This window comes from Geospiza fortis, unplaced genomic scaffold (genome assembly GCF_000277835.1).
Source record: "Geospiza fortis unplaced genomic scaffold, GeoFor_1.0 scaffold53, whole genome shotgun sequence".
In the NCBI taxonomy this organism is placed as follows: domain Eukaryota; kingdom Metazoa; phylum Chordata; class Aves; order Passeriformes; family Thraupidae; genus Geospiza; species Geospiza fortis.
This window is the reverse complement of record NW_005054305.1, coordinates 10,532,419-10,558,157: the sequence shown is the minus strand read 5'-3', so window position 1 is coordinate 10,558,157 and position 25,739 is coordinate 10,532,419. Positions and strand designations below refer to the sequence as shown.

General features: G+C 39.2%; 1 protein-coding gene across 1 annotated transcript in view; it reads left to right on the top strand.

Annotated features, from left to right (window-relative positions):
* The first annotated feature begins 17,188 nt into the window (after positions 1–17,188).
* LOC102031929 (transmembrane protein 68-like) overlaps positions 17,189–25,739 on the top strand; it is a 19,165-nt gene continuing 10,614 nt past the window's right edge. Inside the window, exons 1-3 of the mRNA XM_005418317.2 lie at positions 17,189–17,226; positions 22,863–23,193; positions 24,153–24,317. Of these exons, the coding sequence (XP_005418374.1) occupies positions 22,866–23,193; positions 24,153–24,317 (493 nt within the window). The 5' untranslated portion in view covers positions 17,189–17,226; positions 22,863–22,865. The remainder of the gene's footprint in view (positions 17,227–22,862; positions 23,194–24,152; positions 24,318–25,739) is intronic.

The following is a 25,739-nucleotide window of genomic DNA, read 5'->3' as shown; positions in this document are numbered from 1 at the left end:
TTTGTTTTGCTACGGTTACCTAAACCAGCCTAATGTTGCACCCTGTTGCCACTTCTGCCAGAGGTAAGAAGTCCAGCATTTCTACACCTTTTGCTTACAGCCATTTTCTTTTTTTCTCTACTTTAAACTTGTGATTTAACTTAGGTAGAAACAGTACATAGTGCAATTTGCCCTACTAAAATGTCTATTTCTGTTATTACTGCTGCTTTCTCTGAGAATGCCTGCCACTTGCTGTCTGGATCAGGTGCAGACTTTTTTTGTGATTATCTGGTACTTATCATAACTGGGTTCGCAGTTCTGTGCTTTTTTTAGATACTTATTAGGTCTTACACCTGGGGTAAAACAGACCCTGAAGAAGAGAGGGAACAGGGACAGAGCACAGAACACACCACTGGTGAGTAGCTGGGAAAGAATCAGGTGAGATTTCATCTTGCTTTCAAGAAAAATGTTCTAACCAAATATAGACCAAGTTGCCCCAAAATCTGCCCTGAGATATACAGGCAGATTGATAAGAAAAATCAACTAGCAACATACAGGTCAAAGTGGATGTTGCAGCCAGCTTGGTTATCACCAGAATCGCTGAGATAAAACAGAAAGAAGGGTGAGGAATTGAATTTCATCTGCTTAAAGTATATGACCCTTGACCTAGATAAAATAAAAGAAAAAATCCCCATTACATTGAAAGCATAAAGGAGATTTGTTTCAATTAAAGGGCAGTGTTGTCACAAGATAAAATGTATATCTTGGTAATAAATACATGTACAGTATCAGAAAACATGGTTCTGGTATAATGTCCTGAATGTGAAAAACCTAAAGAGTTTTAAAACTGAGTTTGAAACATTTTGAAAAGATTATTCAGAAAATTCTCAGGGAGAAAATTAAGTTCTTATATATTGCATGTGGGACTGCCTCTGAAGGAGTACGAAAAAGGGACTTTTATTTACATTTCTACATTCTCTATGGTAAGAGCATTCAAACATTGTATTGACTTATGTGTCAGTTTCTGCTGCTTGTCTTTGGAGTAGAACAAAAAGCTCTTCCTACCTTTTTCTTAATCTTTCCACCTCTTTCCTAACCCTGGGCTTGCAGGACGAAATGTCTTTGTGTTTTTATTGACATTAAAACTGCCAGGTGTATTTCTAGTGTATACTCCTTATATGTTCAGCACCTTTGGCCAGAATTGCAGTCAACAGAGAATCTTTCCTTAAGTCAGTCTGGCAGGGACAACAGGTTTTTCCCACCATCTGTGAGTTTTCTTCAACAAATTCCTTCTTGCCGATTACTGTGTCATTGACAACTCCCTTAATCTGTCCTGTCCTAGTCCTGTGACACTTAATTGCTAATGCTCTAGACCTCATATTAAGATTCTTAAGCTAGCTGATGTGAAAGCATCATGTGCCATTGCAAGTAGAGTAAATGCTTTATGGGCTTCTTCAGTATCCTGTTCCAGAGTTTTTTGGAGACTGGATTCATACAGATCTTTTCAGTTCTGTGTTTTTATATTGCAAACAGTAGTTGAGTAGCTTCTTCTTATTAGAGTTATTCTGCACACTAATGGCTCTTTTTTTACCCCTGGAAAGTACAAATTTCATCTCTGATGAACACCATGGGAATGAAACAGAAAGACAGAAATATTTATCCCACCTAATTTTATGTGTTTAGATTTGCTTGATCCAGCTCTCCTTGACAAAATAGACCGAGATAACTTAATCACTGGGAAGGCTTGAGGGAAAGATGTTGCAACAAAGCAGGTTTGATTTGGACATACAGCCTACCTTTTGGACCTCTTGCATTTCTCAAGAAGGATGTCACCTAGTGAACCAACCATGCTTGGCTACTGACTCACCTCCTGCTTCAATTAGCTACCAGTATCCACAAAGTTGTGGATTACTATTCTGAATCCCGCAAAATATATGGACAACCAATTGGAAGATATTTGAAAAAAGAATTAGGAGAAGAGTTGTTAATTCAGGGGTTAGCCAGAAAAAGAAAATGGATTTTTAAAGGAGTTGATATTTTAAGGAGTGAGAAGTAGAGATGAAATTACAGTGTATATCTATTTTATCCCTCTAGCTTTTCAACTCTCCAAAACAGATACAATTTTTGAATTTTTAAATAAAGTATGCGATTTGGCTAAAATTTGAATAAAATTGAGTTTGACTAGAGAATGTTACAGTGCTAAGGGGCTGTCACAGTGATGCCTACTCTGGAATAGCTGTAAAACTTTTTCTCATCTGAGTAAGATTGGATGAGATATTTCTGCTCTTGCCTGGGTAAAGAAACTCACTAGCTCTAGTTCTGGATCTCTGTTCTCTGTGGCAAGGGTGACCCAGGTTCCCTGTGAACAGGAGGCATTGCACTTTGAAGCAGTTCTGAGGAATCAGGCAGCCTCATGTCTCTTGCAGTTTCTCTACAAACCAAGGAATAGTGTAAAAGGAAAGCCACCAAGGAAGAATCCCTCAGTTACATATATTCTTTGTAAAGGAAAAAATCAGCCAGATCAAATTTTTTGCCAAAGCTTAAAAATCCCATTCCTCAAAAAAGAAAATGATTGCTATTTTTTATTCCTGTTTGCATTTATTTGTTCAAAACTCTAATCTGTACTCCTGAGTAAGTTGTCTGTTTGCTTTTACTAAGCAATTAATCTTCACTGCTATTTAATGAGAAGAAAAATGACAAAAAGTACTTAGCATTAAATTCATTAAGTTACAAGAAAGAGAGAAAAAAAATCAAAACAGTGTTCTTCAAGAAGGAAAGCAAAAGAAGGTGGAGCTGTATATGAAGAACTCACATTATGCCAGTACAAGAAATTATGATTACAGAACTTAAGATATGTTCAGTAGAGATTAGTCCTGTTCCTGCACTTAACTGCTGAAGAAAAGATAACAGTGTGAAAAGTGAGGATGTGAAATTATAGAAGACTAAAAAAAAAAAAAGCTGTTCTAGAATTGCATTTCATTAAAACCAGCTAACAATGAATTCCAGATTTAGTTTGTGATAACTTAGGGAACTGTGTTCATACTGCTGATAAGAAATTACACGTTGGAGAAGAAATATCCATGCAAAGTGCAACCTTTCACTTGGTTTCTCTTCTACTGGCATATCAAAAGGAGTGTAAGGTCAGTCCATCAGTTGTTTTCTATTACAACCCTTGATCTCAGGATGAGAAACTGCCATGATCTCAGGATGGTCTCAAAAATCCCATGGTCTCAAAAATGTTATAAGCAATTGTGAATTAAAAGTAATATTGTAGCCTTCCACACAATGTATTTGGAGACCTATTCTCTTAGAGAGCATATGTTGTCCCTTTTGCAAAGTCTGATGCCTTTTACCTTCTGGAGTAATTTTTACTTTCTAGGAACACAAAGACTGAGATCAGTGTCTTGATACTTAGTGGAGCTGCATGAAGGTCCATGGAGGCTTCATGAACATGTACCTCAAGAAGTCAGTACTATCTATCCAAAATGCCTTAGACAAAACAGTTAAAATCACAAAGAAGACTGGGGAAAAGGTTCACCAAACTAGAAGTCAATAATACACATTTTGGGGAAGAGAAAGAAACAAAACAACTTTGTGTAATGCCTATGCAATTAATCAGGCAATTACCAACCTTGTTGGAAAAATCTGTGAACTCATCACAGAACTGGTGATCAAAGAGCACCTTTAAAATACACTTTCACTAATTCAAGCCAAATATATTTAGAGAGGTAAGATTTTGCCAGCCAAGGTGCTGATACTGAAGAACTAAAAAAGCTTTCTTGCAAGCAAGGTAGTACAGGGAAATACTTTCAGTCAATGGGTTCTAGTGGCAGACCCTAGATCTTACAGGGGAAGTCATGGGGTTAAATCCTGATCACTCTGAACTGCATGTGAAGTTATTGTCTTTCAGAAAAATGAGAGATGGCTGAACTTCCTTTAGAGCAGGGATAGACAAGACGACCTCTCGGGTCTCTGCACTGTATTTTTATAGTTTGTTTATGATTTTATATACCTTAGGTTGTTTTGGGTGATTTTTTTTTTTTGTTTTGGGTGTTTTGGTTTGTTTGGTTTGTTTTTGTTTTTTTGTTATTTGTTTTTTCATTTGGGGTTTTTTGGTATATTTTGTTATGTTTTGGTTTGGTTTGGTTTTTTTGCAAGAATTTCACAGGATTTTATGTCAACCTTATAATTTGGATATGATGTGATAATTTGGGAGGACAATAATAGGGTGGATATTCTGATATCAGGATGCTATGAGTCTCAGCAATGCTTCTTCAAAGTTTCAGACCACTTGGCTATTTTTTTTTCAAAATCTTGATGATCCTTTTGTGGCCATGAGGTATATATTTAAGAGATCAAAAAGACATTTTACCCTCCAAAATTAAGGTTTGTTTTCATAACTGATTGGGAAAAGTGGCAGTTATCATATGCATAACTTTTGGAAATGCCTGAGGGACTCCTATGAACTTTACACAGTAATAATAGCATGTCAATAGAACATGGTTTTCTAACCTAGCAAATGTCCAGTATGAAAATGAATTCTATTAAAACTGCCTCTAACTTCCCTCAAAATCTCCATTTATGCTGGGAGCAACCACCTGACTAGATTTTTCCAGCTCTAGATGTAAGTCAGGCTGCCTTTGCTGCATTCTGGTGCCAAGCACAAGTGACTTATGCAAACAGGGGCTAAAGAGAAAGGATGTTAAGATTTGCTCCTGTCACATCACAAGTTGCCAATCTCAGGCTCAATACTACATTAGCTGATCTCTTTTCTAGATGAACAAGGCATAATTTTCCTTTCATAGGATTCATATATTAGCTGGTGCAAGTGGGTGCAAATGCATCAAGACGCAAAAGGAACTAAAAATCCTTTTAACATCATTGTTGTTATTGTTTAAACTTGTTTTTAAATTGGGATTTTTATGAGACTCTTCTTAGGAAAGGAACAACCTCCAAAACCTCAGTCTGTATCTAGACATATAAAACATAAAAAGAAAAATTTCAATGCAGAAAGGTTCTCTATAATGTCAGCTGTTATGCAAGATTATTTACAAGCACTGTCCTACCCAGGATGATTGATAATATTATTTCCACATCTGGGCAGTGTTAATGCAAGAGTTAATTATTTTTTATAACTGTGATTAAAATGTTATGAAGTTGTACTTTAATGTCTGCTCTATTCTTTATAGTGTCTAGGTGAGTTACACTTTTAGTGGTTTTAAAAATTATCTTGACCCACAGATGTGCAATCGATTAGTGGTTTGTTCTCTCACTTTTACTCTAATGAGCCTGGTCAGTTCTGAGCAGGATAAAGAGGGATCTTGAAGGTCTCTTTCTCCGGGCAACAACAGATAGAACAAGAGGACACAGTCTCAAACTGTGCCAAGGGAGATACAGGCTAGAATTAAGGAGGAAGTTTTTCACAGAAAGAGTGGTCAAATACTGGAACCATCTTCCCAGGGAGGTAGTGGAGTCACCATCCCTCGATGTGTTTAAAAAGAGACTGGATCTGGCACTTGGTGCCATGATCTAGTTGAGGTGTTGGAACATGGGCTGGACTCAATGATCTTGAAGGTCTCTTCCAACCTGGAAATTCTGTGCTTCTGTGTGAACTCCTTGACTTTAAGGAGTTTCTCATACTGACCATATTTGTGAAGGTCAGGAGATGCTCCTTCACTGAGGCATCATTGCATGGAAGCACACCACTGAGGCAAGTAAACCAAGAAAAGAAAAATTGACACAAATAATGTTTTTTCTTCTTATTGACTTCTTTCAGCTGCACATTTAGCAGAACTGCCTTGTTGGGTGAATGATTCAAAGACACTGTACTGAAAGCCCTACAGGGTGTAGGAGACAAGTGTTTTGTTAGGGGTCTTTGGACTTTATTACTAGAAGACATAACTTCTTGGAGTCCTGTTAACTGAGTAGTAGCAATTTAGCTATAGCTCATGATGTTATAGAAAATATCAGTGTAATGACAGCTGCACTGCACTTAACTGCACACACTGCTCAGCAAATATCCTCTATTTTAAAGTGTTTCTTTAAAAGGACATTTTTTCAGGTGCTGTTCAACTCATTAATTCAACCACATATCTGCAAATAAAAATGCTAAAAATTTCAGTAACTTTCTACCTGAGAACAACAGGAGTAAGAACCTTTTACCAGGAGCAATGGTATTTTGTTTGCAATTTCAGTTTTTAGTTTTAGAGTTATGTGGACAACCAGTACCCCTGATGGCTGGAAACAAGAATGATCTCAGCTGGGGAACTGAGTCATGTAGCATGCAGGCAGTCACAAAGCCTAGGGTAGCAGATGAAAGGACATTAATTAAAGATTAAATCTGTAATACCATGACCAAATTATGAGGGAGTGCACTTGCCTTTTACCCACTAATCAGAGGTAATAACAGAGCACTTAAAAACATAGATATTTTTATAATCTCCCACCAGAGTTAATTATTTCACTCCTTAGGGATTAACAAACTTCCTTGGCCATCAAAGGTCAGTAGGCTAAAGCTATTTCTGACATGAGACAGTTCTGAGTCTGTCCTGTATCAAAGCTGCTGCTGCATTAAGAACTAGCCAGACTATGCCAACTGTTAGGTAATCTCAGCAGCAAAGCAACTGGAGTCTTGAAAGTGTGTGAATCAGGTTTGCCTGCTGGCATGCCCAGTCTGCAGAGCTTGGAGAGTTTTCACTTTTAAAGTGTATCAATCATGATCTCCCCTGCTCCCTCCATGCCTGCTGCGTGAGTTTGTGGGATGGAAAATGTCTGGCATCAACCGAACTCTCTCCTGATGCCAGAATCTCAGAATCCAGATTCTTACAGATTCTGAAAGAGAAAGGAGGAATGCCAAGAAGCAAATATCCATAAAGCACTTTAAAGGACTACAGCTAGGAGTAGTCACGTTCTCTTTTAATTTCATATGGCTGTTTATGAACATATTAAAACTTCATGGGAGATTTTCAGGAGTTGTTCACAGTTACTGAGGTATGTGTTTCATAATCCTGGAGGCAAGTAAGGAATGAGGAAGGCATGATCCCTACAGTAAGTCCTTTGGGAGGGCTCAGCAGGGGCAGGGTAGTGAGAAGTAGTGTGGATGCAGTTATAGAAAGTTACAGGTGACATGTTGTTCGTGTGAGAATGGCAGTATATCCTCAGAACACTGGGGCCACAGATACAGCTGGAACTCTGGTGCTGGGGGCTGTGAGGACAGAGTGCATTTCTGTCCACCTTAGCAGTGTCGTAACAAGCCTTGCTGCAATCTGCTCTGTGGTTACACAGTCTGCCCGGGGAAAAAATAGTGTTGCAGAGGGGAAAAAGAGATGGCCTGCTCTTCTCTGATGAATTGCCAGATTAGCTATCAAATGATACAGTTCTTGACTGACCCAAAATATACTAGATTCCTTCAGTTGTAACTGAGAGTTCAAAATGATTAAGAATCAGCAGGTAGAAAGGGGCAAGAACACATTACACTGATAATCTGATATATTTTGTCTAATAGATATCATGATCCATTTTTATAGTTAGCAAGAACAAGGAAAACTTAGTTTCACAAGGAAAGAAAAAGCATTCTACAAATGCAGATGAATCCTTATGTCAGGCATCCCTGGGCTGGAATAGAAGAGCACCAGAGAGTTCTGTGCTAAGCTGGGAATAAAATGACAAAGTGTTGGGATTTCTCACTGAAAAAGACAGGGAAATTTCCCTGCCACTTGCTTCCTTCTTTTTTCATTCCAATGAATGCTAAATTATCAGTACAATTTTAATCACAACATGCAAGAACGTATTGGATTGACCAAGATTCCATAATGTTCTCATAGGCACAGCCAGCAATCAGCGATGACAATGTCTTTGGGCAGTACTTTTTAGCTCCTATCAATATTACTGTAACAAGGGGCAAAAGAAACAACTACATCGAAGTGATTTGTCCAGATCAAGGCCAGCACCCTTAATTGGAAACACCATTTTATCTCCTGGTGGTTAATGACTTGAATAGACAGTCTGTGGCTCAGAATCTATATCCAGAAATATCTTCCAGGAAAGCACTTCATGAACTCTGGAAAAAACCCCTAGTTATCCAGACAGAAAAAAAGAAACTAGTTAAATCCTCAAACAAAGGAAAGCAGTACTTATTACAAAATACCCTCAGAAGAAATTGTGAGAAGGATTTTTGCGATTCAGATTATTTGATCTGAGGTGGCCAAGCATAGGCACATTCCCATGTTGGGCATGGGAATGAATATGTGTGAAAATACAATACATATTTTCAAAATGAACTGATGAATGAATCTAAAATTCATTTTAGAATTAATCTAAAATTAATTACATTTTCATTATGTGAACGGTATTTAAAATCTAAATGACGTGTTTTTACAGAAACATTTTTTCTAGATTTTAGGACTGTAAAGAAGCCCCAGAGATATATGAATAGTAAGCAGATTTTTCAGATGTCCTCACTCTGCTAGAGCAGTATAAAAAGAGTTCAAATGTGCATGAGAACCAAGGATCCTGCTCTGTTGAATTGGCAGCATTCCTAAACATGTGTGGGGCACAGTGAATGAAGTAAAGTGAACATGATTTAACACATTGCAGTGGGTCTAGTAAATTCAGATTTTATTCTGAAACATGTAAAAGATGGTATTTTTTCCTTCTTGGACAACTCTATTTTAGAATCATGTTGAATTAATTTTTTAACAAAATTAAAAACTTCGGGTTTTAACAAGTTTTTATTGGTGACCACTGCAGCTACAGATGTGTCCTGGTATTGGCTGGGATAGAGTTCATTTTCTTCCTAGTAGCTGGTACAGTTTTTGTTTTGGGTTTAGTATGCAAATGATGTTGATAACACACTGATTGCTTAGTTGATGCTAAGTAGGGCTTACCCCAAGTCAAGGACTTTCCAATTTCCCAGTTATCAGGTGCACAGGAAGCCAGGAGGAGGCTGGCCAGGTCAGGACAGCTGCCCTGAACTGGCCAAAGGGATATTCCATATCACAGAGTGTCAAGCTCAGCGTATAAACTGGGGGGAGTTGGCTGGAGGGGGCCAGTCCTGGCTCAGGGATGGGCTGGACATTGGTCAGCAGCTGGTGAGCAGCTGTAGTGAGCATCACTTGTCTGTCTTGGGTTTTATTCCTCTATCTCTTCTTGTTAACTCCCTTTTAATGGATGTTATTATTATTATTATTATGATTTACTTTATTTAAATTATTCAACTGTTCTTATCTCAACAGGTTTTAACTCCTTCTGATTCTCCTCGGCATCCCACCTGTAGGCTGGCGAGTGGATTCAACAGCAGCTTTAGTTGCCATTTGGGGTTAAAACATGGCACAGTGTAACCTTAGATACCAGCAAATCTAAGATAGAATAAAGTCTCTATGATGTAAATCAGATATTTAATTCATTACTAGTCACAGAAGTATTGAAAAATACTTGTTTGATTTGGTACAAAGTGTGGCTGATCACTGACAAGCTAGAAATTGAAAATCCAGGAAAAAAAGAAAGTCAAGATGCACCTTGGTATGTTTTTCTAGAAGGAAAAGGACTGAAAAGCATGCAGGGGAGATAAAAGGTTTAAGCCTGACTAATCAAGAAAGTGTGATACTTTTGATTCACTTTCTTATACTAAAATATAAGCTTAAGTTTTTTCCCTATTTTTTATGTTCCTTTCAGCTAATAGCATTGTCTTTGCTAAATTACTTGAAATCATGATTTATTATTGTTTACTTTTGAAGATTACTGTATTTTACATGCTTCTGAAGAGCTCCTAAACTTTTTTCTTGCGTCATGCAATGAGCATTTAAAATTGCAACCAAGAAAATGTGTATCTCTGATTACCACTAATTTTAATGGAATAGTAAAGTGCTTTAATTTATCATCTTTCAGTCCCTTCCAACAGACAATCCTCTATCTCCTGAAATGCCTGTTTGTTTTACAGAACACTCATAATGAAATAATAATATTAATTATCATGTTGAAGGGTTGTGAGGTAATATCTATCGCTGGATTGTTTTTTACACTGATACAGACAAACATCTATGACGACACAGACACAGCCCTGCCATAAGCAAGGGGATGGATCTGATCCCCTCTTGAGGTGACCCAGTGCTTTCCAGTTCAGTGGCTTACTGAAGAGATGATTCAAATGTCTTAGTGACACTGGAGCAAGCATGGTATTGAGGCATTAATCTGTTGTACTTTCTACCATAAGAAAGACAGCCTCAGTAAGAAACTTGACTACAGCATCTGACTCCTTGTCAACATACAAGTGACATTTGTCACATTTCAGGGTGAGTTTTCTGGTTTTATTGAAGAATGAAACACACGCACAATCTGAAGTGATGTTACAATATTTTCTCATTTGTCTTTAAATACATTCCCCTGAAAACATTCCTAAAATTTTCATTTGAGGCAGAATATTTGAAGTTGCAGTTTCATAAATGTCCAAACCAAGTACTTTTCTCATAAATTTCTGAAGCATAAAGCATCCTAGATAGATCCATTCAGCAAAACCCATGCTCCAGTAAGCTTTTATGACCTTCCAGCCCTACTGAATGCCACCCTGTTTGGTGTGTACCTCCTGTGTGGGCAAGGTTAAAGGGTGTATAAAGGGAAGCATGTCACCCACGCTTGATATTACAGCTCATCTACTTTATTTTCATCTGTGCAAATTCTACCCACTTAGATAATTGCTACATATACACCCACTCAACTGCTTGCAATAGAAAGAATGCTATTATTACAGTATTTAACTGAAGTAATAACTAGAGCAAAGCCATCCAATCTCCTGACAATTCGGACCTAAATTATATTACAATGTTATTTTTAGATTTAATGGTGAATACTGTTTATAATGCTTGAAGTGGTGCACAACCAGTCAGAAGAAATGGGACCATCAGACTGTTCTGAATGGAAGATCTGGGTCCAGCCATGGGATAAGCCTTACTACTCTACATAATGGAAAATGTTTAATGAGATAAGACCATAGTCTACTGTATCTATATGTACATGAGTTTAGAAAATAACCATGTATCCAGGTGCATGCAATAGTTAATAGCAATATTATTTGCATATGCATCTCCTGGTAACAGCAACACAGGTGAGTACATTGAATTCACTTCAGTCCTCCTAAAAGACGTACACTGAGTACATCACTAGTATTTTGACTGCTCACACCACTCTGGTCTTGGTTTATTCTACTCAAAATGGCACTGATTTATCAGAGAAACTATGTGTGCGTGGTTTTGCTGAGGTACTGTGGGTGTTGCAACCCCGGAAACAGTGTGCAACTACTCCAAACATTTCTGAACCTCTGTTTCTATTTGGGATAAATTGTTTCTTCCTCCCTCTTCTCTGAACTTGATGTCAGCAGGTTGTATGTGACACAATTGTTATGGTCTAGAGGTAAATTTTAAGTATTTCTATTCTTTGACCCCTATGTTGCTCTTGGTTACATTACCAACTGCTTATTTATCCTTTGAGCCATTGACTCAAAGGCTAAACAGTACATGGTGACACTGGATTGAATGAAGGGAAATCACCAGATATATTTCTGACCTGAATCTAGGCTGACCTGTTATGAACCATAAAAAATGTAGTGTGCCTATGTTCAGAAAAGTGTCACCTTTTAAGACCTTAATATCTAAATGGCAGGGATGCTGTAACTAGATGATCTTTAAGGTCCCTTCCAACACAAAACATTCTATGACTTTATGATCTGCAAGACTCTGTCCTCTCTATGCTATATTTTTGTCAATATATAGTGTTAATTAGACTAAAATAATAATTAAACAGGAAAACTCATCCTATTTCCCCTGCCTCTAGGCACATAACACAAGACACAGTGCAGGGAATGAAATTTTATGGCAACTGCTGAATTCCAGCAGACTGGAGTGAAAGAGAAGTGCAAGGGACTAGTGAAGGTTGTGCAAAGGAAGGGTAGGAATTGTGAAACATCAGTGAGGTTTTACAGATTCCAGAGTGGGAAAGAAGATGGGGAACAGCCTTTTTTTCAAACAAACCATGGTGTGTAAAAGAGCTGGGAATGACAATAGAATTTCCAGATAATAAGGCTCTGGAGATTCAATAGTTTTGGGCCAATGAAAGGATGTTGGGAAAAGAACACCTGACTGTAAAAGGGAGCTTTCTTTGGTGACACTGTGATAAACTGGGCAAAGAAACTAGGAACCAAGGTGATGGAGACAATGCAGGGCTTGTCCAAGTGAGGTGGAAAAATCTTGAGCATAGAAAAAGAGATGCAGAAGGACAGAAGATCTCAGCCTAAGAACTGGTGCTGGAAAGAAATAGGGGGTAAGAATAATGCAGGCTGAAATTAGGTAAGAAAGAAAGGGAAGGCAAGAAAATGATATGAACATCAATAGAGTGCACAAATATTGGAAAAGAATGCAGAGGGTGCTTTCAAAATATTAAGGTATATAGCAAAGAGAGATAAAAATACCTGCTAGAGACCATGTTTTCTTATAAATTGGATGAGACCCAAAAATTCCAGATGACTTGTCACACCTCTGCTATCAGCAAATGGTGTGCTGAAAACCGTGGATGACAAGAAGGCAGGATGCAAACCTGTGGTATAGTGAAGGATACCCTTCTGCCAAGCTGCAACCTCCAGCTGCAGTGGTTAGGAGGTCTCCAGCCCTCAGGCTGACACCACTGTCCCTGCCAGTAGTTAGATGCTGAATCTAAAGCCAGCTGCCCCACACTGAAAGCTGTAGAAGAGAAGAAGGAAATTGAAGATATGAAAAAGAAATGGGGAGACTTGTGCAGCAAAGTAGCCTTGGCTCTCATGATGTTGCCTATGTAAGAAGGATGGCTTACACAGATACTGGATGAAGGAGCTCTTTCTGGAGCTAGGAGTAAATACTTTGTGCTGTTCCTCAGATTATCATCTTCTGCTTCAAGGCAAATGAACTGAGTTAGTTTTTAGACCACTAAATTTTAATGTCAAGTGACTTCGTGTTTTCCTCCAGGACAGCAGTGATATTTGCAAGCAAAGGATAAGGTTGAGCCTTGGCAGAATTTGGTTTGATTCTGCTGATTTTACATAGGAAAAAGCAGAACAAGTTTTCACACTTAATGTCTGAATACCCCTGCGTGAGCAATGTAGTTTCTTACACTATCTATAGTCAGCAAATTCCATCTATATGACAACTTTCCAAGAATGTTATTGAGGGATGTTTCCTTCAGGATCTAAAGGAAAAGCTCATTTTCTTCCTCATCAGTGAAACACCTCTCCAAGAAGACAAAAACTAATGACTCTTTGTCATGGCAGCCACCTCTAAAACTTCCAAGCCTGCCTGCAAATAATCCCACATCTGTGGCACTATCCTGATTCCCACATTTTAGCATCAGTGATTGAAATGTTTAGAATGTCAATGTTAAAAAAAAAAAAAAGCATTCAAGTTCAGTTTATTGAGACCTCCAAGACAGTAATTTCTTCCCATCACTCTGCAAGATTACTGCCTGAAATAGGACCCAACCCTAAGAAGCCACAAGGACCACTCTTGCTCCAGAATGGGGTTAGTAGCAATTGCTAATCCTGTCTGGGTTCTGGCATTTATGCTCAAGCAAATATTAAGAGACAGGAGGCAAGACTGAGGCAAATTTTTAGAACCAAGTAATCAGTTTATTTTAGTAAGAAATTTTATAGCCTCCAAGCACAAGTTGTCATTTTATGTTAAGCATGGAATCATAATAATTTAGGGCAGAGAAGACCTTTATGATCTAGTCCAAGCATTAACCAAAGACCGTCAAGTTCACCACTCAACCATGTCCCTATGGACACTTAAAGAGACATTTACTTGTCTTTTAAAAATGCATCCAGGATTGCTCCGGGGGTGGTGACTCCACCACTGGGCAGCCTGTTCCAATGCCTGAAAAACCTTTTCAGTGAAGAAATTTCTCCTAATATCCAATCAAAACTTCCCCTTGTGCAACTTGACCCCGTCTCATCTTGCTTGCTGCTTTAGAGAAGAGGCATCACGGGACTCGAGGTGTGGCCTCACCAGTGCTGGGTACAGGGGACAATCCCTGCCCTGGTCCTGCTGGCCACGTTATTGCCGATCCAAACCAGGATGCCATTGGCCTTCTTGGCCACCTGGGCACACACACTGGCTCATGTTCAGCTGCTGACCAGCACTCCCACGTCCTTTTGCACTGGGCAGATTTCCAGCCACTCTGCCCCAGTCTGTAGAGCTGCAATGGGATTGCTGTGACCCAAAGGCAAGACCCAGCACTTGGCTTTGTCAAACCTCATAAAATTGGTCTAGGCCCATCGATCCAGCCAGTCCAGATCTCTCTACAGAGCCTTCCAACTATCCAGCAGATCAACACTCCTGCCCAGCTTAGTGCTGTCTGTGAACTGACTAAAGGTGCACTCATCCAGGCCATCCATGAAGATATTAAAAAGGACAGGCCCCAGTACTGATCCCTAGGGAACACCACTCGTGATCAGCTACCAACAGGATTAATCATTCCATGTTCTACTGGAACCATCCTTGATGAAGGGGAGCCAGCTCCCTGCACAACTCATTTGCAGTGTCATGCAAGGAACACCAGACTGGGACTGCCAAATTCTGTAACCTATTTATTTTCAACTTTGAAATAGCAGTAGAAATGCTATTACTTCTCTTGTAAACAGATTCATAACTTCAGTTTTTCTTGCTGGAAAATTTACTGGAATATAAAATGTGCCAAAGTTATACTGTCATTAACTCTCAATTATTCTGTGCTTTGACTGACCTTTACCTCAGTTACGTTTTTACCTTCTTACTCCCAAAATTATTTAACAGCAACAGGTATATCCCATTTTAAATTTCATTTTGGTAGGTTAAAAATGCCACATGCATCTGTCTCATTCTTTGGACCATTTTCTGTCCTTGCTTTAATCTAAATTGACCTGTGTAAACAAGGAAGAAATAGAATTATATAAAATATTTCAGAGATTTCGGCCATGTCTTCAATGTTAGCTGTAACACTTCAGTAATCCTACCCGGAACATTGTAAAATAAGCCCTAAGGTTATATTTACTCTTCCCATAGCTTCATGCCATTGGCAGGACTGCCTGGCAACATTAACAATTAGAAAAGGAAACGAGTTTACCATTTCTCCACATCTTGAACTCCTATTTTCTTTCCTATTTTGGTCTGAAACACACTGGGTAGTGCAGAATATAGGAGACTCCTAATTATTCCTAATTTCTCAAATATAAGTGTTCAATATGGTATTCTTGGTCATATGGTATTCTAAACTCCAAAAAGCTACTAGAAACTCCTTACTACTGGGCCTGGAATTAAATCTGATGGACACTGTTCTTGCATAGATTGAGAAAATGAACTGGTTCTATTCTTACCATGTCTGAACGTTGATTTTTCATTCCCATTTTATTACTTCTCCTCCTTCATCTTTATGATCAATCTGCTAATTCTCCATCTCATTACCTTAATTCAAAATTAGAACAGAGTACTTTTTCAGCTCTACTAATTTTTTATATTTATCTCACCTTGGTTGCTACTTTTATTTTTAGCTGAAGTTTAACATATGCATCTGATTCACATGGCACATTTTATTACACCAATCAGTTCCTTTTGCTCCATTTCTTGTAGAATCTTTATAGTCATGATAATACACATTGTACACTAGATATCTGTAGGAATTTTGGAAACTTTCTAAAATTTTTGACCATTATATCACCTAAAAATTCCAGGCTGATTTTGCATCTCTTCATTATATCTTCCCACTCCCTGAGATCCAAATACTTAAATTTTGATTTCATGTAATGACATGGATTCCTCAGAGTAGTTTTGTCTGTCATTAGAAATCTCCCTTCATATACAAATCTACTGATAGAAGCCCATATCAGATTCCTAAAAATACTCTGAAAAAGCCTCATACCACTTTTTCATTGAGATGACTCTCAAGGAAAAAAAATGAGAAGGAAAAGCAAAGATAGCTATGCAATTATTTCTTTTTCTTCACACAATACTGTTCAGCACTTTTTATTCCAATGTATTTTTCAATATTCATATTATCATTTTGCAGTTTCATTCTAGTTCTGCTCCTCAATAGTAGTTTTAGTTCTTACATTTCCATCCAGACTCTTTGGGCGATAGGACACCATCATGCAAACACAAAGGAAACAAAACACATGCAAACAAAACAAAATAATTTCAGCTACATTTGGCATTGGCTGGTAAGTATCATGTACAACATTTTTTCTCTCTGCACTGGTCATCTGAATGTACTTTTGCCTCTCAAATACTTTCTATCTGCATTCTATTCTAGTCTCTACTAGCAAAGCCACTTTTCCAATGACTTGCTGCTTCATGCTAGGCAAGGAATATCAAGCTTTTTATTCCCTCACAAGAAAACCTGTTACTGAACAAATCTGTCTTTTGCCATAAAAACCAGAAGCCAGCAAAAAAGCATCAGTGGTGGAGGCTTTTTTTGCAGGTTTGTGTCCCCTTCCCCGGGCCCACAGCTACAGCACTGTACGTGTGTGGGAAGCAATGTACTGCAGTCATGCATTTTCCTTCATGGGAGCCAATTTCTTGTTCTGCATCAAATCAAATTAATGAAATTCAATCACCTGCCTTAAACAGGTTGGATTAACCATTTCCTGAACTTCAAAACTGATACCTATTGGTTGTATCAGTGTAAATAAGACCTCCACAATTTAAGGAAGAGGGTGAACGATACTACAACATAAGGGTATTTATTACATTTCAGTAATAAATTCTGCCTGAATTTAGCCATATTAGCATGTTCTGTGTTCTTCTTTAATTATAGCCCAAGTCTGTGCAGCACCCAAGTCCCTTAACCTTTTTAAGGAGGTTATTTCCTTTGCAAAACCAGGGCATTTTTTCAACGTAGCAGTCAATGCCACTGCCAGAAAGTTTCCTTGATCAATGTAGACACGAATTGACTGGAAGCACATCCTAGGGAGCCTTCTTCCTTCCAAGCAGGGAAGGGCGCAGAGGGCTCTGCGCGTCCCGCACTCCCCTGCCATGTGAAGCGGCTCCTCCATCCCAGCGCGCCCAGGCGGGACTCCCGACGCCCGTCCCGGGATTTTTTTATCGGTGAAGAATTCCACGGAGGATACCCGGGCGCGGAGCCTGCAGTGTCTGCCAGGCGCAGCTCCGCCTCCTCGTCCCGGCTGCGGGGGCGGCGGTGCGCTTATCCCGGGACGGGGCTGCTCCGCGGGCTCCGGGACCGCGCCGCCGCCGCGGGCAGGTGAGCGGGGCGGGGGCTCGGGACGGGACGGGACGGGACGGGACGGGATGGGATGGAGGGCGGCGGGGGGAGGTCCAGCCGCGTTCCAGCACTCCCGGGCTTCAGCAACAATCTGCTGCTCTTAGGGGCCCTTAGTGCCAGACATTGAGGAAACCCTCGAGTCTTTGCGGTGTTGGTGTTTGGAAATGTTAAATGACACTTCCAGGTGAAGAAGAGGGACAAGTGTAGGTGTTGGGCACTTGCGGTATTTTACCGGTGCCTGAGCAGGACAAGTACCAGCTCTGAACGCAGATGCTGCTCCTTGTACTCGCTCTTCATACACCCGACCATGTGTGCTCACAGGTCAGGAAAGCCAGCCATGTCCTGGGCTGGGTCCCAAGCCGTGTGGCCAGCAGGGTGAGGGAGCTCATCCTGCCCCTCTGCTCTGCTCCAGGCGTGAGCCATCACCTGGAGTGCTGATCCAGCTCCGGAGTTCTCAGCCTATAAAGACACGGGCCTGTTGGAACAGGTATAGGGAGGGATCACAAAGATGATCAGAGCACTCTCTTGCGAAGACAAGCTGAGAGAATTGGGATTGTTCAGCCTGATGAAGAAAAAGCCTCAGGGAGATCTCATTTCAGCTTTTTAGTGTGTGAAAAGGACCTACAACAGGGCAGGAGAGGGACTTTTTACACAGGCATGTAACCGGCAGGACAAAAGGGAAATGGGTTTGAACTGAAAAAGGGTAGGTTAGATTAAATATCAGTAAGAAATCTACTATAAGAATGATGAGACACTGGACCAGGTTGCTCAGAGCAGTTGTGGATGCCCCATCAGTGGCTGTGTTGAAGGACAGGTTGGATTGAGCTTTGAGCAACCTGGGCTAGTAGAAGATGTCACTGCCCATGGCAGGGGAGGTTGGAACCAATGCTCTTTTAGGTCCCTTCCAACCCAAACCATTCTATGATTTTATTATTCTTCTAGCTCTTACCTGCCCCGTTTCTGGCAACCAAGCTGAGCAAGGATGCTCAGCCAGGAGTAATGCCTAATACCCACATGCTCAATCAAACCCAAGTGGGAATTCAGTTATTCATGTTTGCTGAGGCTGTAAATGGGAAACGATGTTCTGGGTTTAGTATCCTCAGTGTGTGAAAAAGGTAGAATGGCTGCAAAAACCTGGGGGACTGAGCACTGTAATGGCCAATATTTTCTGTCTGGAGAGGATAGACCGTTCATTTTTGGGATGGATGTGCTGAAGTGGGGGAAGATCTACAAACACAGGAGGGTGTGGATTTATGGAGGTAAATAAAGTGGGTGGTGGCAGGGTGAGACCAGGAAGAGAGCTATTTTCCATGGAACTGCCACAAAACATCCAGGAAATATAAAACTGGAATTTCATTTACATTGAAAAGCAAGAGGCAGAATTGTAGCTGTTAGATGACTCCCCTTGTGAAACAGAACAATTGAGTTTGAGCAAAGACTAGGAGCCTGCCACAAGAAAGCAAGTGTTAAAAAAATCTCTCTCCAAGAGTCTGCAGTTACCTTACACTTGCTTCTGTGTAAAGCATCTTCTCACTATGCTCAACTTATTGCCAAGAGCAAACTAGCAAGCAGCAGGACCAAGATTATGACTCTTCAGTCATGACTGAAAGCCAGCTACAAGGTTTTAATTTTAATGTAGTAAGTCTCTTGTGACAGCTTTGTTCTTCCTGGGATTATAGTGTTGGTAAGATTATCCTTATCAGCAAATGATAAGCAAGACCTTAGGATCTGAACAACTTGTACTGCAGGAGACTTTTGTTCAAAGGGGAGCTCCCCTCTAAGTAGGGAGACAGTAGTTCTGTCTTTCTCTGACATCACCTGTAATTTTACACTGTAGATACAGTGATTACTCTGGAATTTGATATGCTTTACAGGTGGAGCCCAAACAAATACCTGACATGTCAACACATATGTTGTTCTCTATAAGAACAATGAAATCACTCAGAACAGTAGCTGCAAGTCCATCACTAGACAAGAAAACAAAAATGTAGACAATTAAAAAAATGTTTGTTTAGTTTTTTTGTTAAACAATATGATGCTATACCCACCTGTTAACCTTTTAGAGGATATTCAGTATTGAAGTACGTTGCAGCTGCTCCTGGCTCAGGTTTGATAAAAGCAGAAGAGAAATCTCTCTCTTAAATTTGACATTTGGGGCAAACCAAAGCCATTATAAGTAAATGTGTTTACTTTGTGGTAGCACTCCTGCATTGTCTCCTAGTGCAAAATCAAGGAGGTTGTTAGTAACAGGCTTGCAATAGGCACTCATATAGCTGTAATAATTTTATATATGGTGTTTGATAGAAAGAATGCTTCAAAATTGTATTTGGGGTTTCAGCAGAGAACTGGTGAGACATAGCCAGTGGAACATGGAAAAATAGAAGTCCTGTCCTGTTGTAGCCCTTTGATATACTGACAGCAGAGGGATGCATTTGCAATGTTGGACTTGCATCATATAGTCCAAATATCAGGGTCCAGGTTTCAGTGATTGGAATTCATTCTTTTCTTATTAAATATTTGAGGTAGTCTGCAATTGAACTGTGAGAGCAGTAACTGAACCACTGTTGAGTACCCAGTTTCCAGAAGAACCCATGCTGCTTCTAGCTGTTCCTCAATCAATCAATCAATCAATCAATCAATCATTTATTCTTTTTCTACCCTTGGATTCAGCTGAAATGATATTGAATTAGCTTGCATCTCACCCATCCAGCTAATTGGCAGAAGGTGAACTCTGTATCTACACAACTGCTTTCAGATATCTTTGGTCAAACCTGTACTGTTAAATCTGTTTTGTAGGTTTTTAAAAAGTATGATTTTGCACATCGGTGCATTTTACTTTCTCTCTAAAGCATTTTCCTAGTGTCTATATTGAACTTAAAATCAAAAATTAATAAGATGTTCATTTATATTGTAATCTGTGAGATAACAAAGTTAGGGGTTGTGGTTTTCCAGCCAGCAAGTAATTTTCTGCTACATAAAAATTGAGTTGGAGGAAGAGGAATCAGTGGAATGTTACATTGCTAAAACTGATCAATGTAAATATCCTATTAATATTAGAAGAAAATTCTGAAAATGCTGAATAATGTAGAACATAGATTCAGTTCTTATTTGGTAGAGATTCCACCACTGATGGATGCTTTGTTGTCATGCTAGTTGATGACATGATTCATTGCATATATGCTCAATTTCAAAGATATTTATTTTTTAATAAAAATGTCAAGTGGCATTGGTAATATACATGCATAATACCTGTATACCAACCTAAGTCTGGGCTGTTCCCAAGAATGATTTTGCTTGTGCCAGCATTTTCACTGGCATCTCTTTAGGAGGGAGCCAGGAGATCCTGAGGGAGATCAGGCTGGGGATAAGAACAGAGAGTGAATCACTGGTGGAAGGATGACTTTGAAGTAGTGGCTTAAAGTGTGGCTTAAATTTATTCTTTAAGAAGTGCCTGTTAAAACTATATGAGCATGAAACCTGTACAAGCTATTAAACCTCTAATTTCTTTAAAGAATGGAAGTGAATTTGTTTACAAGGTCTGTTTCCCACAAAATTAGAATGAGTGGCACCAGTTACCAGCTCCTCAGTTATCTTGCCAGAAGTTTATCTGGCTGTTGAGTCTGCAATTACTTGTGCTTGGGGGCTTTGGAATCATCTTAAATCTTGTTGGTAGATTATACAATCTCTTGTTCATCAGTGATCTGTATATCTAAATTAATCCCTCTATCATATAGAGGTTATTATTGATGTCCTTGATATGAATATGAACATTTTATCTGTGATTTTAAGACACTTTTGCTGCTGGCTGTAGTAGTCTGTGTTCCAGATCTGACCCCTCAATAACAATACAAAATCCACTCACTTCCTTCACCCCATGTTGCAGGCTGAACAAATTATTCCCAGTACTGCTCAGTATTTTTGATTCAGTAACCTGAGGCAAGCCCCCTTAACATGGCCTTCTCCTGGGCTTTGTCAGCACAGAGCTTGGCACACATTGAGGATTTGAAGTCCTTGCTCTTATCAGAACTTTATAAACAAAACCTACTATAGAGTAGCACCACACCATCAGTTTTATCCTTCTTAAACACCGTCTAAACAGATATTTTAATATCTGAATCACGCAGACTATTCCTTTTTTTCTTTTATGTTATTGATAAAATCTCTTTTCAGTGAAAATGCCCACATCTTCCTATATCTTAGTGAGGCACCAGTCATCAGGATATAAACAATTCTATATTAATTCTTGTTACTTTTTGTCATACTGATTTAATTTGGTTTTTTTACCACATTGAGCATCTTTTAACACAGTGCTTGCTTCCTTTTTGTTTACTTCCAGCTTGTGCTCTACCTATGAAACTGCCTTTATCTCAAACCAAGAGTTTTTGCACTTTTAATCTTCTGATTCTCTCACCCATCTCACTGCAGTGGGGAGAGAGTGAGTGGCTGTGTGGTGCTCAGCTGCCTACTGGGGTTAAACCAAGTGGTCCTTTTTGGTGGCCAATGTGGAGTTCAAAGGGTGTGAGATAAGGACATATATCACTGGGGTGTGGGAGACCAAATTTATAACTACTGCAGCTACTCATGCTGCAGGGCTTGCCATGGGGCTTGCCTGCCTTGATGCATGTTAGGCTCTAGTGCTTGTTCATGGCTGCTTTCCACTTTTGCTGTTTGCTGCACTCCTGGTCAGCTGTAATTCTGCAGGGATCTGTGCTTTACACCAGTCCACCCCTACATTCTGCCTTCGAAGAAGGAAAACAGAAGTGTACAGCAGGTTTGCTCATCTAAGTACAGCTGTGAAGACGTAAAGTCAGAGAAGTCTGAGGTTGCTGTGTTTTCTGACTCTGGCACTGACTTTGGCACTTATGATTTATTTCTTGTAGTTACTTGTTCTGGGGGTGGGGCAGAAAAATCCACTCGTTAAACAAGCAGCAACCTGATTGAGGCAAATAAAATCTGTGTTCAGTTATGGATTACTGAGCTGGATTGCAATGTTTAAATCTCTGGCTAATGCCCAAGGCTCTTTAAAGCAGCCAGCGATGCTGGAGTGCTCTCGCATTCCAGTGTAACCATTACCTGCTGCCAGGCAGGCAGGATCAGCTGTAGGAATGGACTAACTAGGGAGTTGCATGTGGAAAACATACCATGGAGCTCTCCTGGCCTTTGCTAGGGCTGGAAGGTCTGAAAGAAAGGTTTGTTATATGGATGAGGGGTGAAAAGCTGCTTGTCCCAGTGTTAACAGCAGTACCAAGTGTTGTCCCATTTCCAGGCCTTGCAAAGAAGGTATGACTGCCTTGGTTTTACTGCTGTCCCTTCAGCTGCTCACTCCCCTGCTAAAAATACTCTCTTTTGAGAGAAATCATCTGATCAGCCGTGTTGCTGGGATCCTGAGGCTTTGTTGAACTCCAGTCCTTCTTGTTTCAGCCCCTATTCCATAAATACATGGACAATCTCCTAGCCGGCAGCTATCTTAGCATGACAGAGAGACACCAAATGTTTGAACATGTGCTGTACCAAAATAAGGATCAGGTGTATTTACAGAAACCTTTTTTTCCAAATTGAGAAACTACAGCTGGTTTGTTTTTTTTTTTGTTGTTTTTTTTTTTTTCTCCATGCAGGACATGCTAGGTAGAAAAGAATCCTGTGCTTCAGGACAGTTACCAATGACCAGCCTCAGCTGCCTTTTCTATGCATTGGAAGAATGGACTGTTGTGGAGCTCCTGAAGAAATACCTTTTTCATCTGATCATTGCCTCATTGACAATTAGTGCAATATTAGTTTTTTTTATAGTTCCTTTAACAATTGTCTTTTTCATTTACCTTACTAATATTTTGCTTTTAATATATCAGAGGAACAATGAGTTAAAAGCAGATCCCTTGAGTGATGTTTGGAATAGTGTAAGAAAAACTATTGCAAGCTTTTGGGATATATATGCAAGAGTATGGCATGGTAAGTACAACAGGACTTGTCAGAAGTATTGAATTACAGTAAATGGTAAATACATAGAAGTTTTAATTTTTTTCTTCCATATGGATGCAAATAAGTTACATTTATTATACTTTGTATGGCTTCTTTGAACAACCCGCAGTATAAAACTTTCTCCACATGCTCCTAGGGTACTGCTTGCTCCAATCCCATCCAAATGACTCATAGCAGGAACTGTAGCAGGGATGGAAATGAAGGCAGACAAGGTGGAACAGAGCTCTTAGTTGGCAAAAGCTGTGTCTTTCCCAAGCCTCTGTATACATTAGCCTTCTAGTCTGGCTCCACCTGAAACCTAAACCAAACGTAGGAAGAGTCATGACAAGGATTCATAGAAGTGCATGTCTGTGAGGAAATTCCCTCCCACTGTGAAGTGAATATATTTAACACTTGTGGAGAGAACCTCTCTTTGGGATTCTTAAAGATTATGGTTTCAATTTAAACATCTCACCGTCTCTATAAGAAAAACTTAATTATGGAAAATACCAAACTCTTCATTCTCATTGACACAGAATGGAGATTCATACTTCCAGATTTCACAAAAGTATTGGTCATTATTTCTGAAAATGAAGCATTTTCACATTAGTTGTTAAATTTTTAAAAAAGTATTATTATTGTACCGTTTACAAAAAGTTCCTAATGGGAAACAATTACTTTAGTTCCCTCACTGGGAAAAAATGTCAGGTTCAAGTCTGATCTCATGATTAAATAGACCAACAAATCAGTCTAGTGATATGCTCTGGTGTCTGAGGGACTTTCTTTGTGCTATTGACCAAAAGATTCATCCAGAACTTAATTATTTTGAAAGCTACTACAGAGGCTTTCACAGGTCTCTGAAGGTCGCTTAGCAACGTAAAAAGTTTTCTCTGAACTGCCAGATGATTTACAGATATCATTGTCAGTGTATTGCTTTCCATCCCAAACAGGTTATGAGCTTCATGGTGTGAAAAACCTCCCAGAAGGACCAGGAATTCTTGTGTATTACCATGGAGCTATTCCTATAGACTACCTTTACTTTTTGTCTAGGCTGTTTCTGTGGAAGAAAAGACTTTGCCTGTCAGTAGCTGATCATTTTGTGTTTCGTTTACCAGGTAAGAACCTGTTCTCTTGTATTTAAGCTTCTTGGATTCAAAACTGTTTTGGTTTTGGTGAACTTTACATTTACTATACTTGAAAGAGAGCTTTTAAACTAAAAGATTGCTTTTAGATTTTTAAACTAAAAGTTGGTAGATGTAACAGGACAAACAGAGTAGCATTATCCTGCCTTTTCAGTGAAAGCATTGGTAAACCTTCCAAAGCAAGCAAATAGAGATTATAATCCTTTTGGGATGGAATATCATCCTTCAGTAGAAAGTGCTGGAAAGGACTCTACTATTGACCTAGTGCTGACTGGTCAGGAGAAGATACAGAGAAGCAAAGAGAATTAAATTTTAGAAAAACAAGGCATAAAGAAGAGTGTCCAGAAGGAATAGCAAGGGAATTATTTTAAGGCACCTTTATGCCACTAATATTGAAAGCTGTTTTAATATAGAGAATAGAGGAAGCTATTTAGAAGGACACTCTTTGGAAAACAAAGTTTTCCTGAAAATAAGTATTATAAACTCAAGTAAATTTGATGCTAAAAGCATATTCAGGCACTCCTAGAAAGTGTCCTTTCTTAAGCAGGACTTGAGAAGATTACAAGAATTTTCTTAAGTCCTACTTAGTAAATACTGTGTAGTGCTGAGCACATTGGAAGTAAGAAGTCATCAAAAGATGATTGGCTTTTAAGAGTACCCTCAAGAGAAAGTTTAGCAAAGCATTGCAAAGGAGACTCCTTTTTTAAGGGATAAGTAAGAGGGCACTGTTCAAATTGAAGTGTCCCTAGCACAGATTTTTATTACAAATATAAAATACACATTTGTAACGATTAAGCAACACTCTCAGCTGTGCAGTTCCTGGACTACTGGTGTGTTCATAAAATATTGATTTCATTATGTTCATGCTAGAGCAACAAAAGGGGGCAAATGCTGTGTCAGCCTTCAAAAGTTCTATAAAAAGACATCTGGTAAGAAAGACCACAAATAATTGAAGTTAGACCTCCCCACTGCATTAGCAGAAGATGTGGCTAAAAGTGAAATTCCTCCCTAACCTCCTTTTGCTCTACTCTGCTTACTTTTTGCAAAGAAATGTTACACTTCACAGATGGGTTCTTTAAAGATTTCTCATGGGCATATGCTAGACCTCAGTTCAGTTTATTCACAGGATTAATTACAGCTACAGGAGATTTCTTCTTGTGAATTAATAAGTCTCTCCATCTCAGAATAGCTGTTAAGTAATAAAGTAACAAAAAAAAAAGGACAAGGATGATTCAGAGGTGTGGTATGACTTCCTTAGAAGAGCTAGGACATCAGACAGAAGCCTTGCATGGCTGAGGGATAAAAAATACTGTGAGACCTAGAAAAGGGGAATAAGAAGTGATAATATTTTCATGTGATACATTATAATTCTCAAAAGTTTTAAAGCCAAGCAAA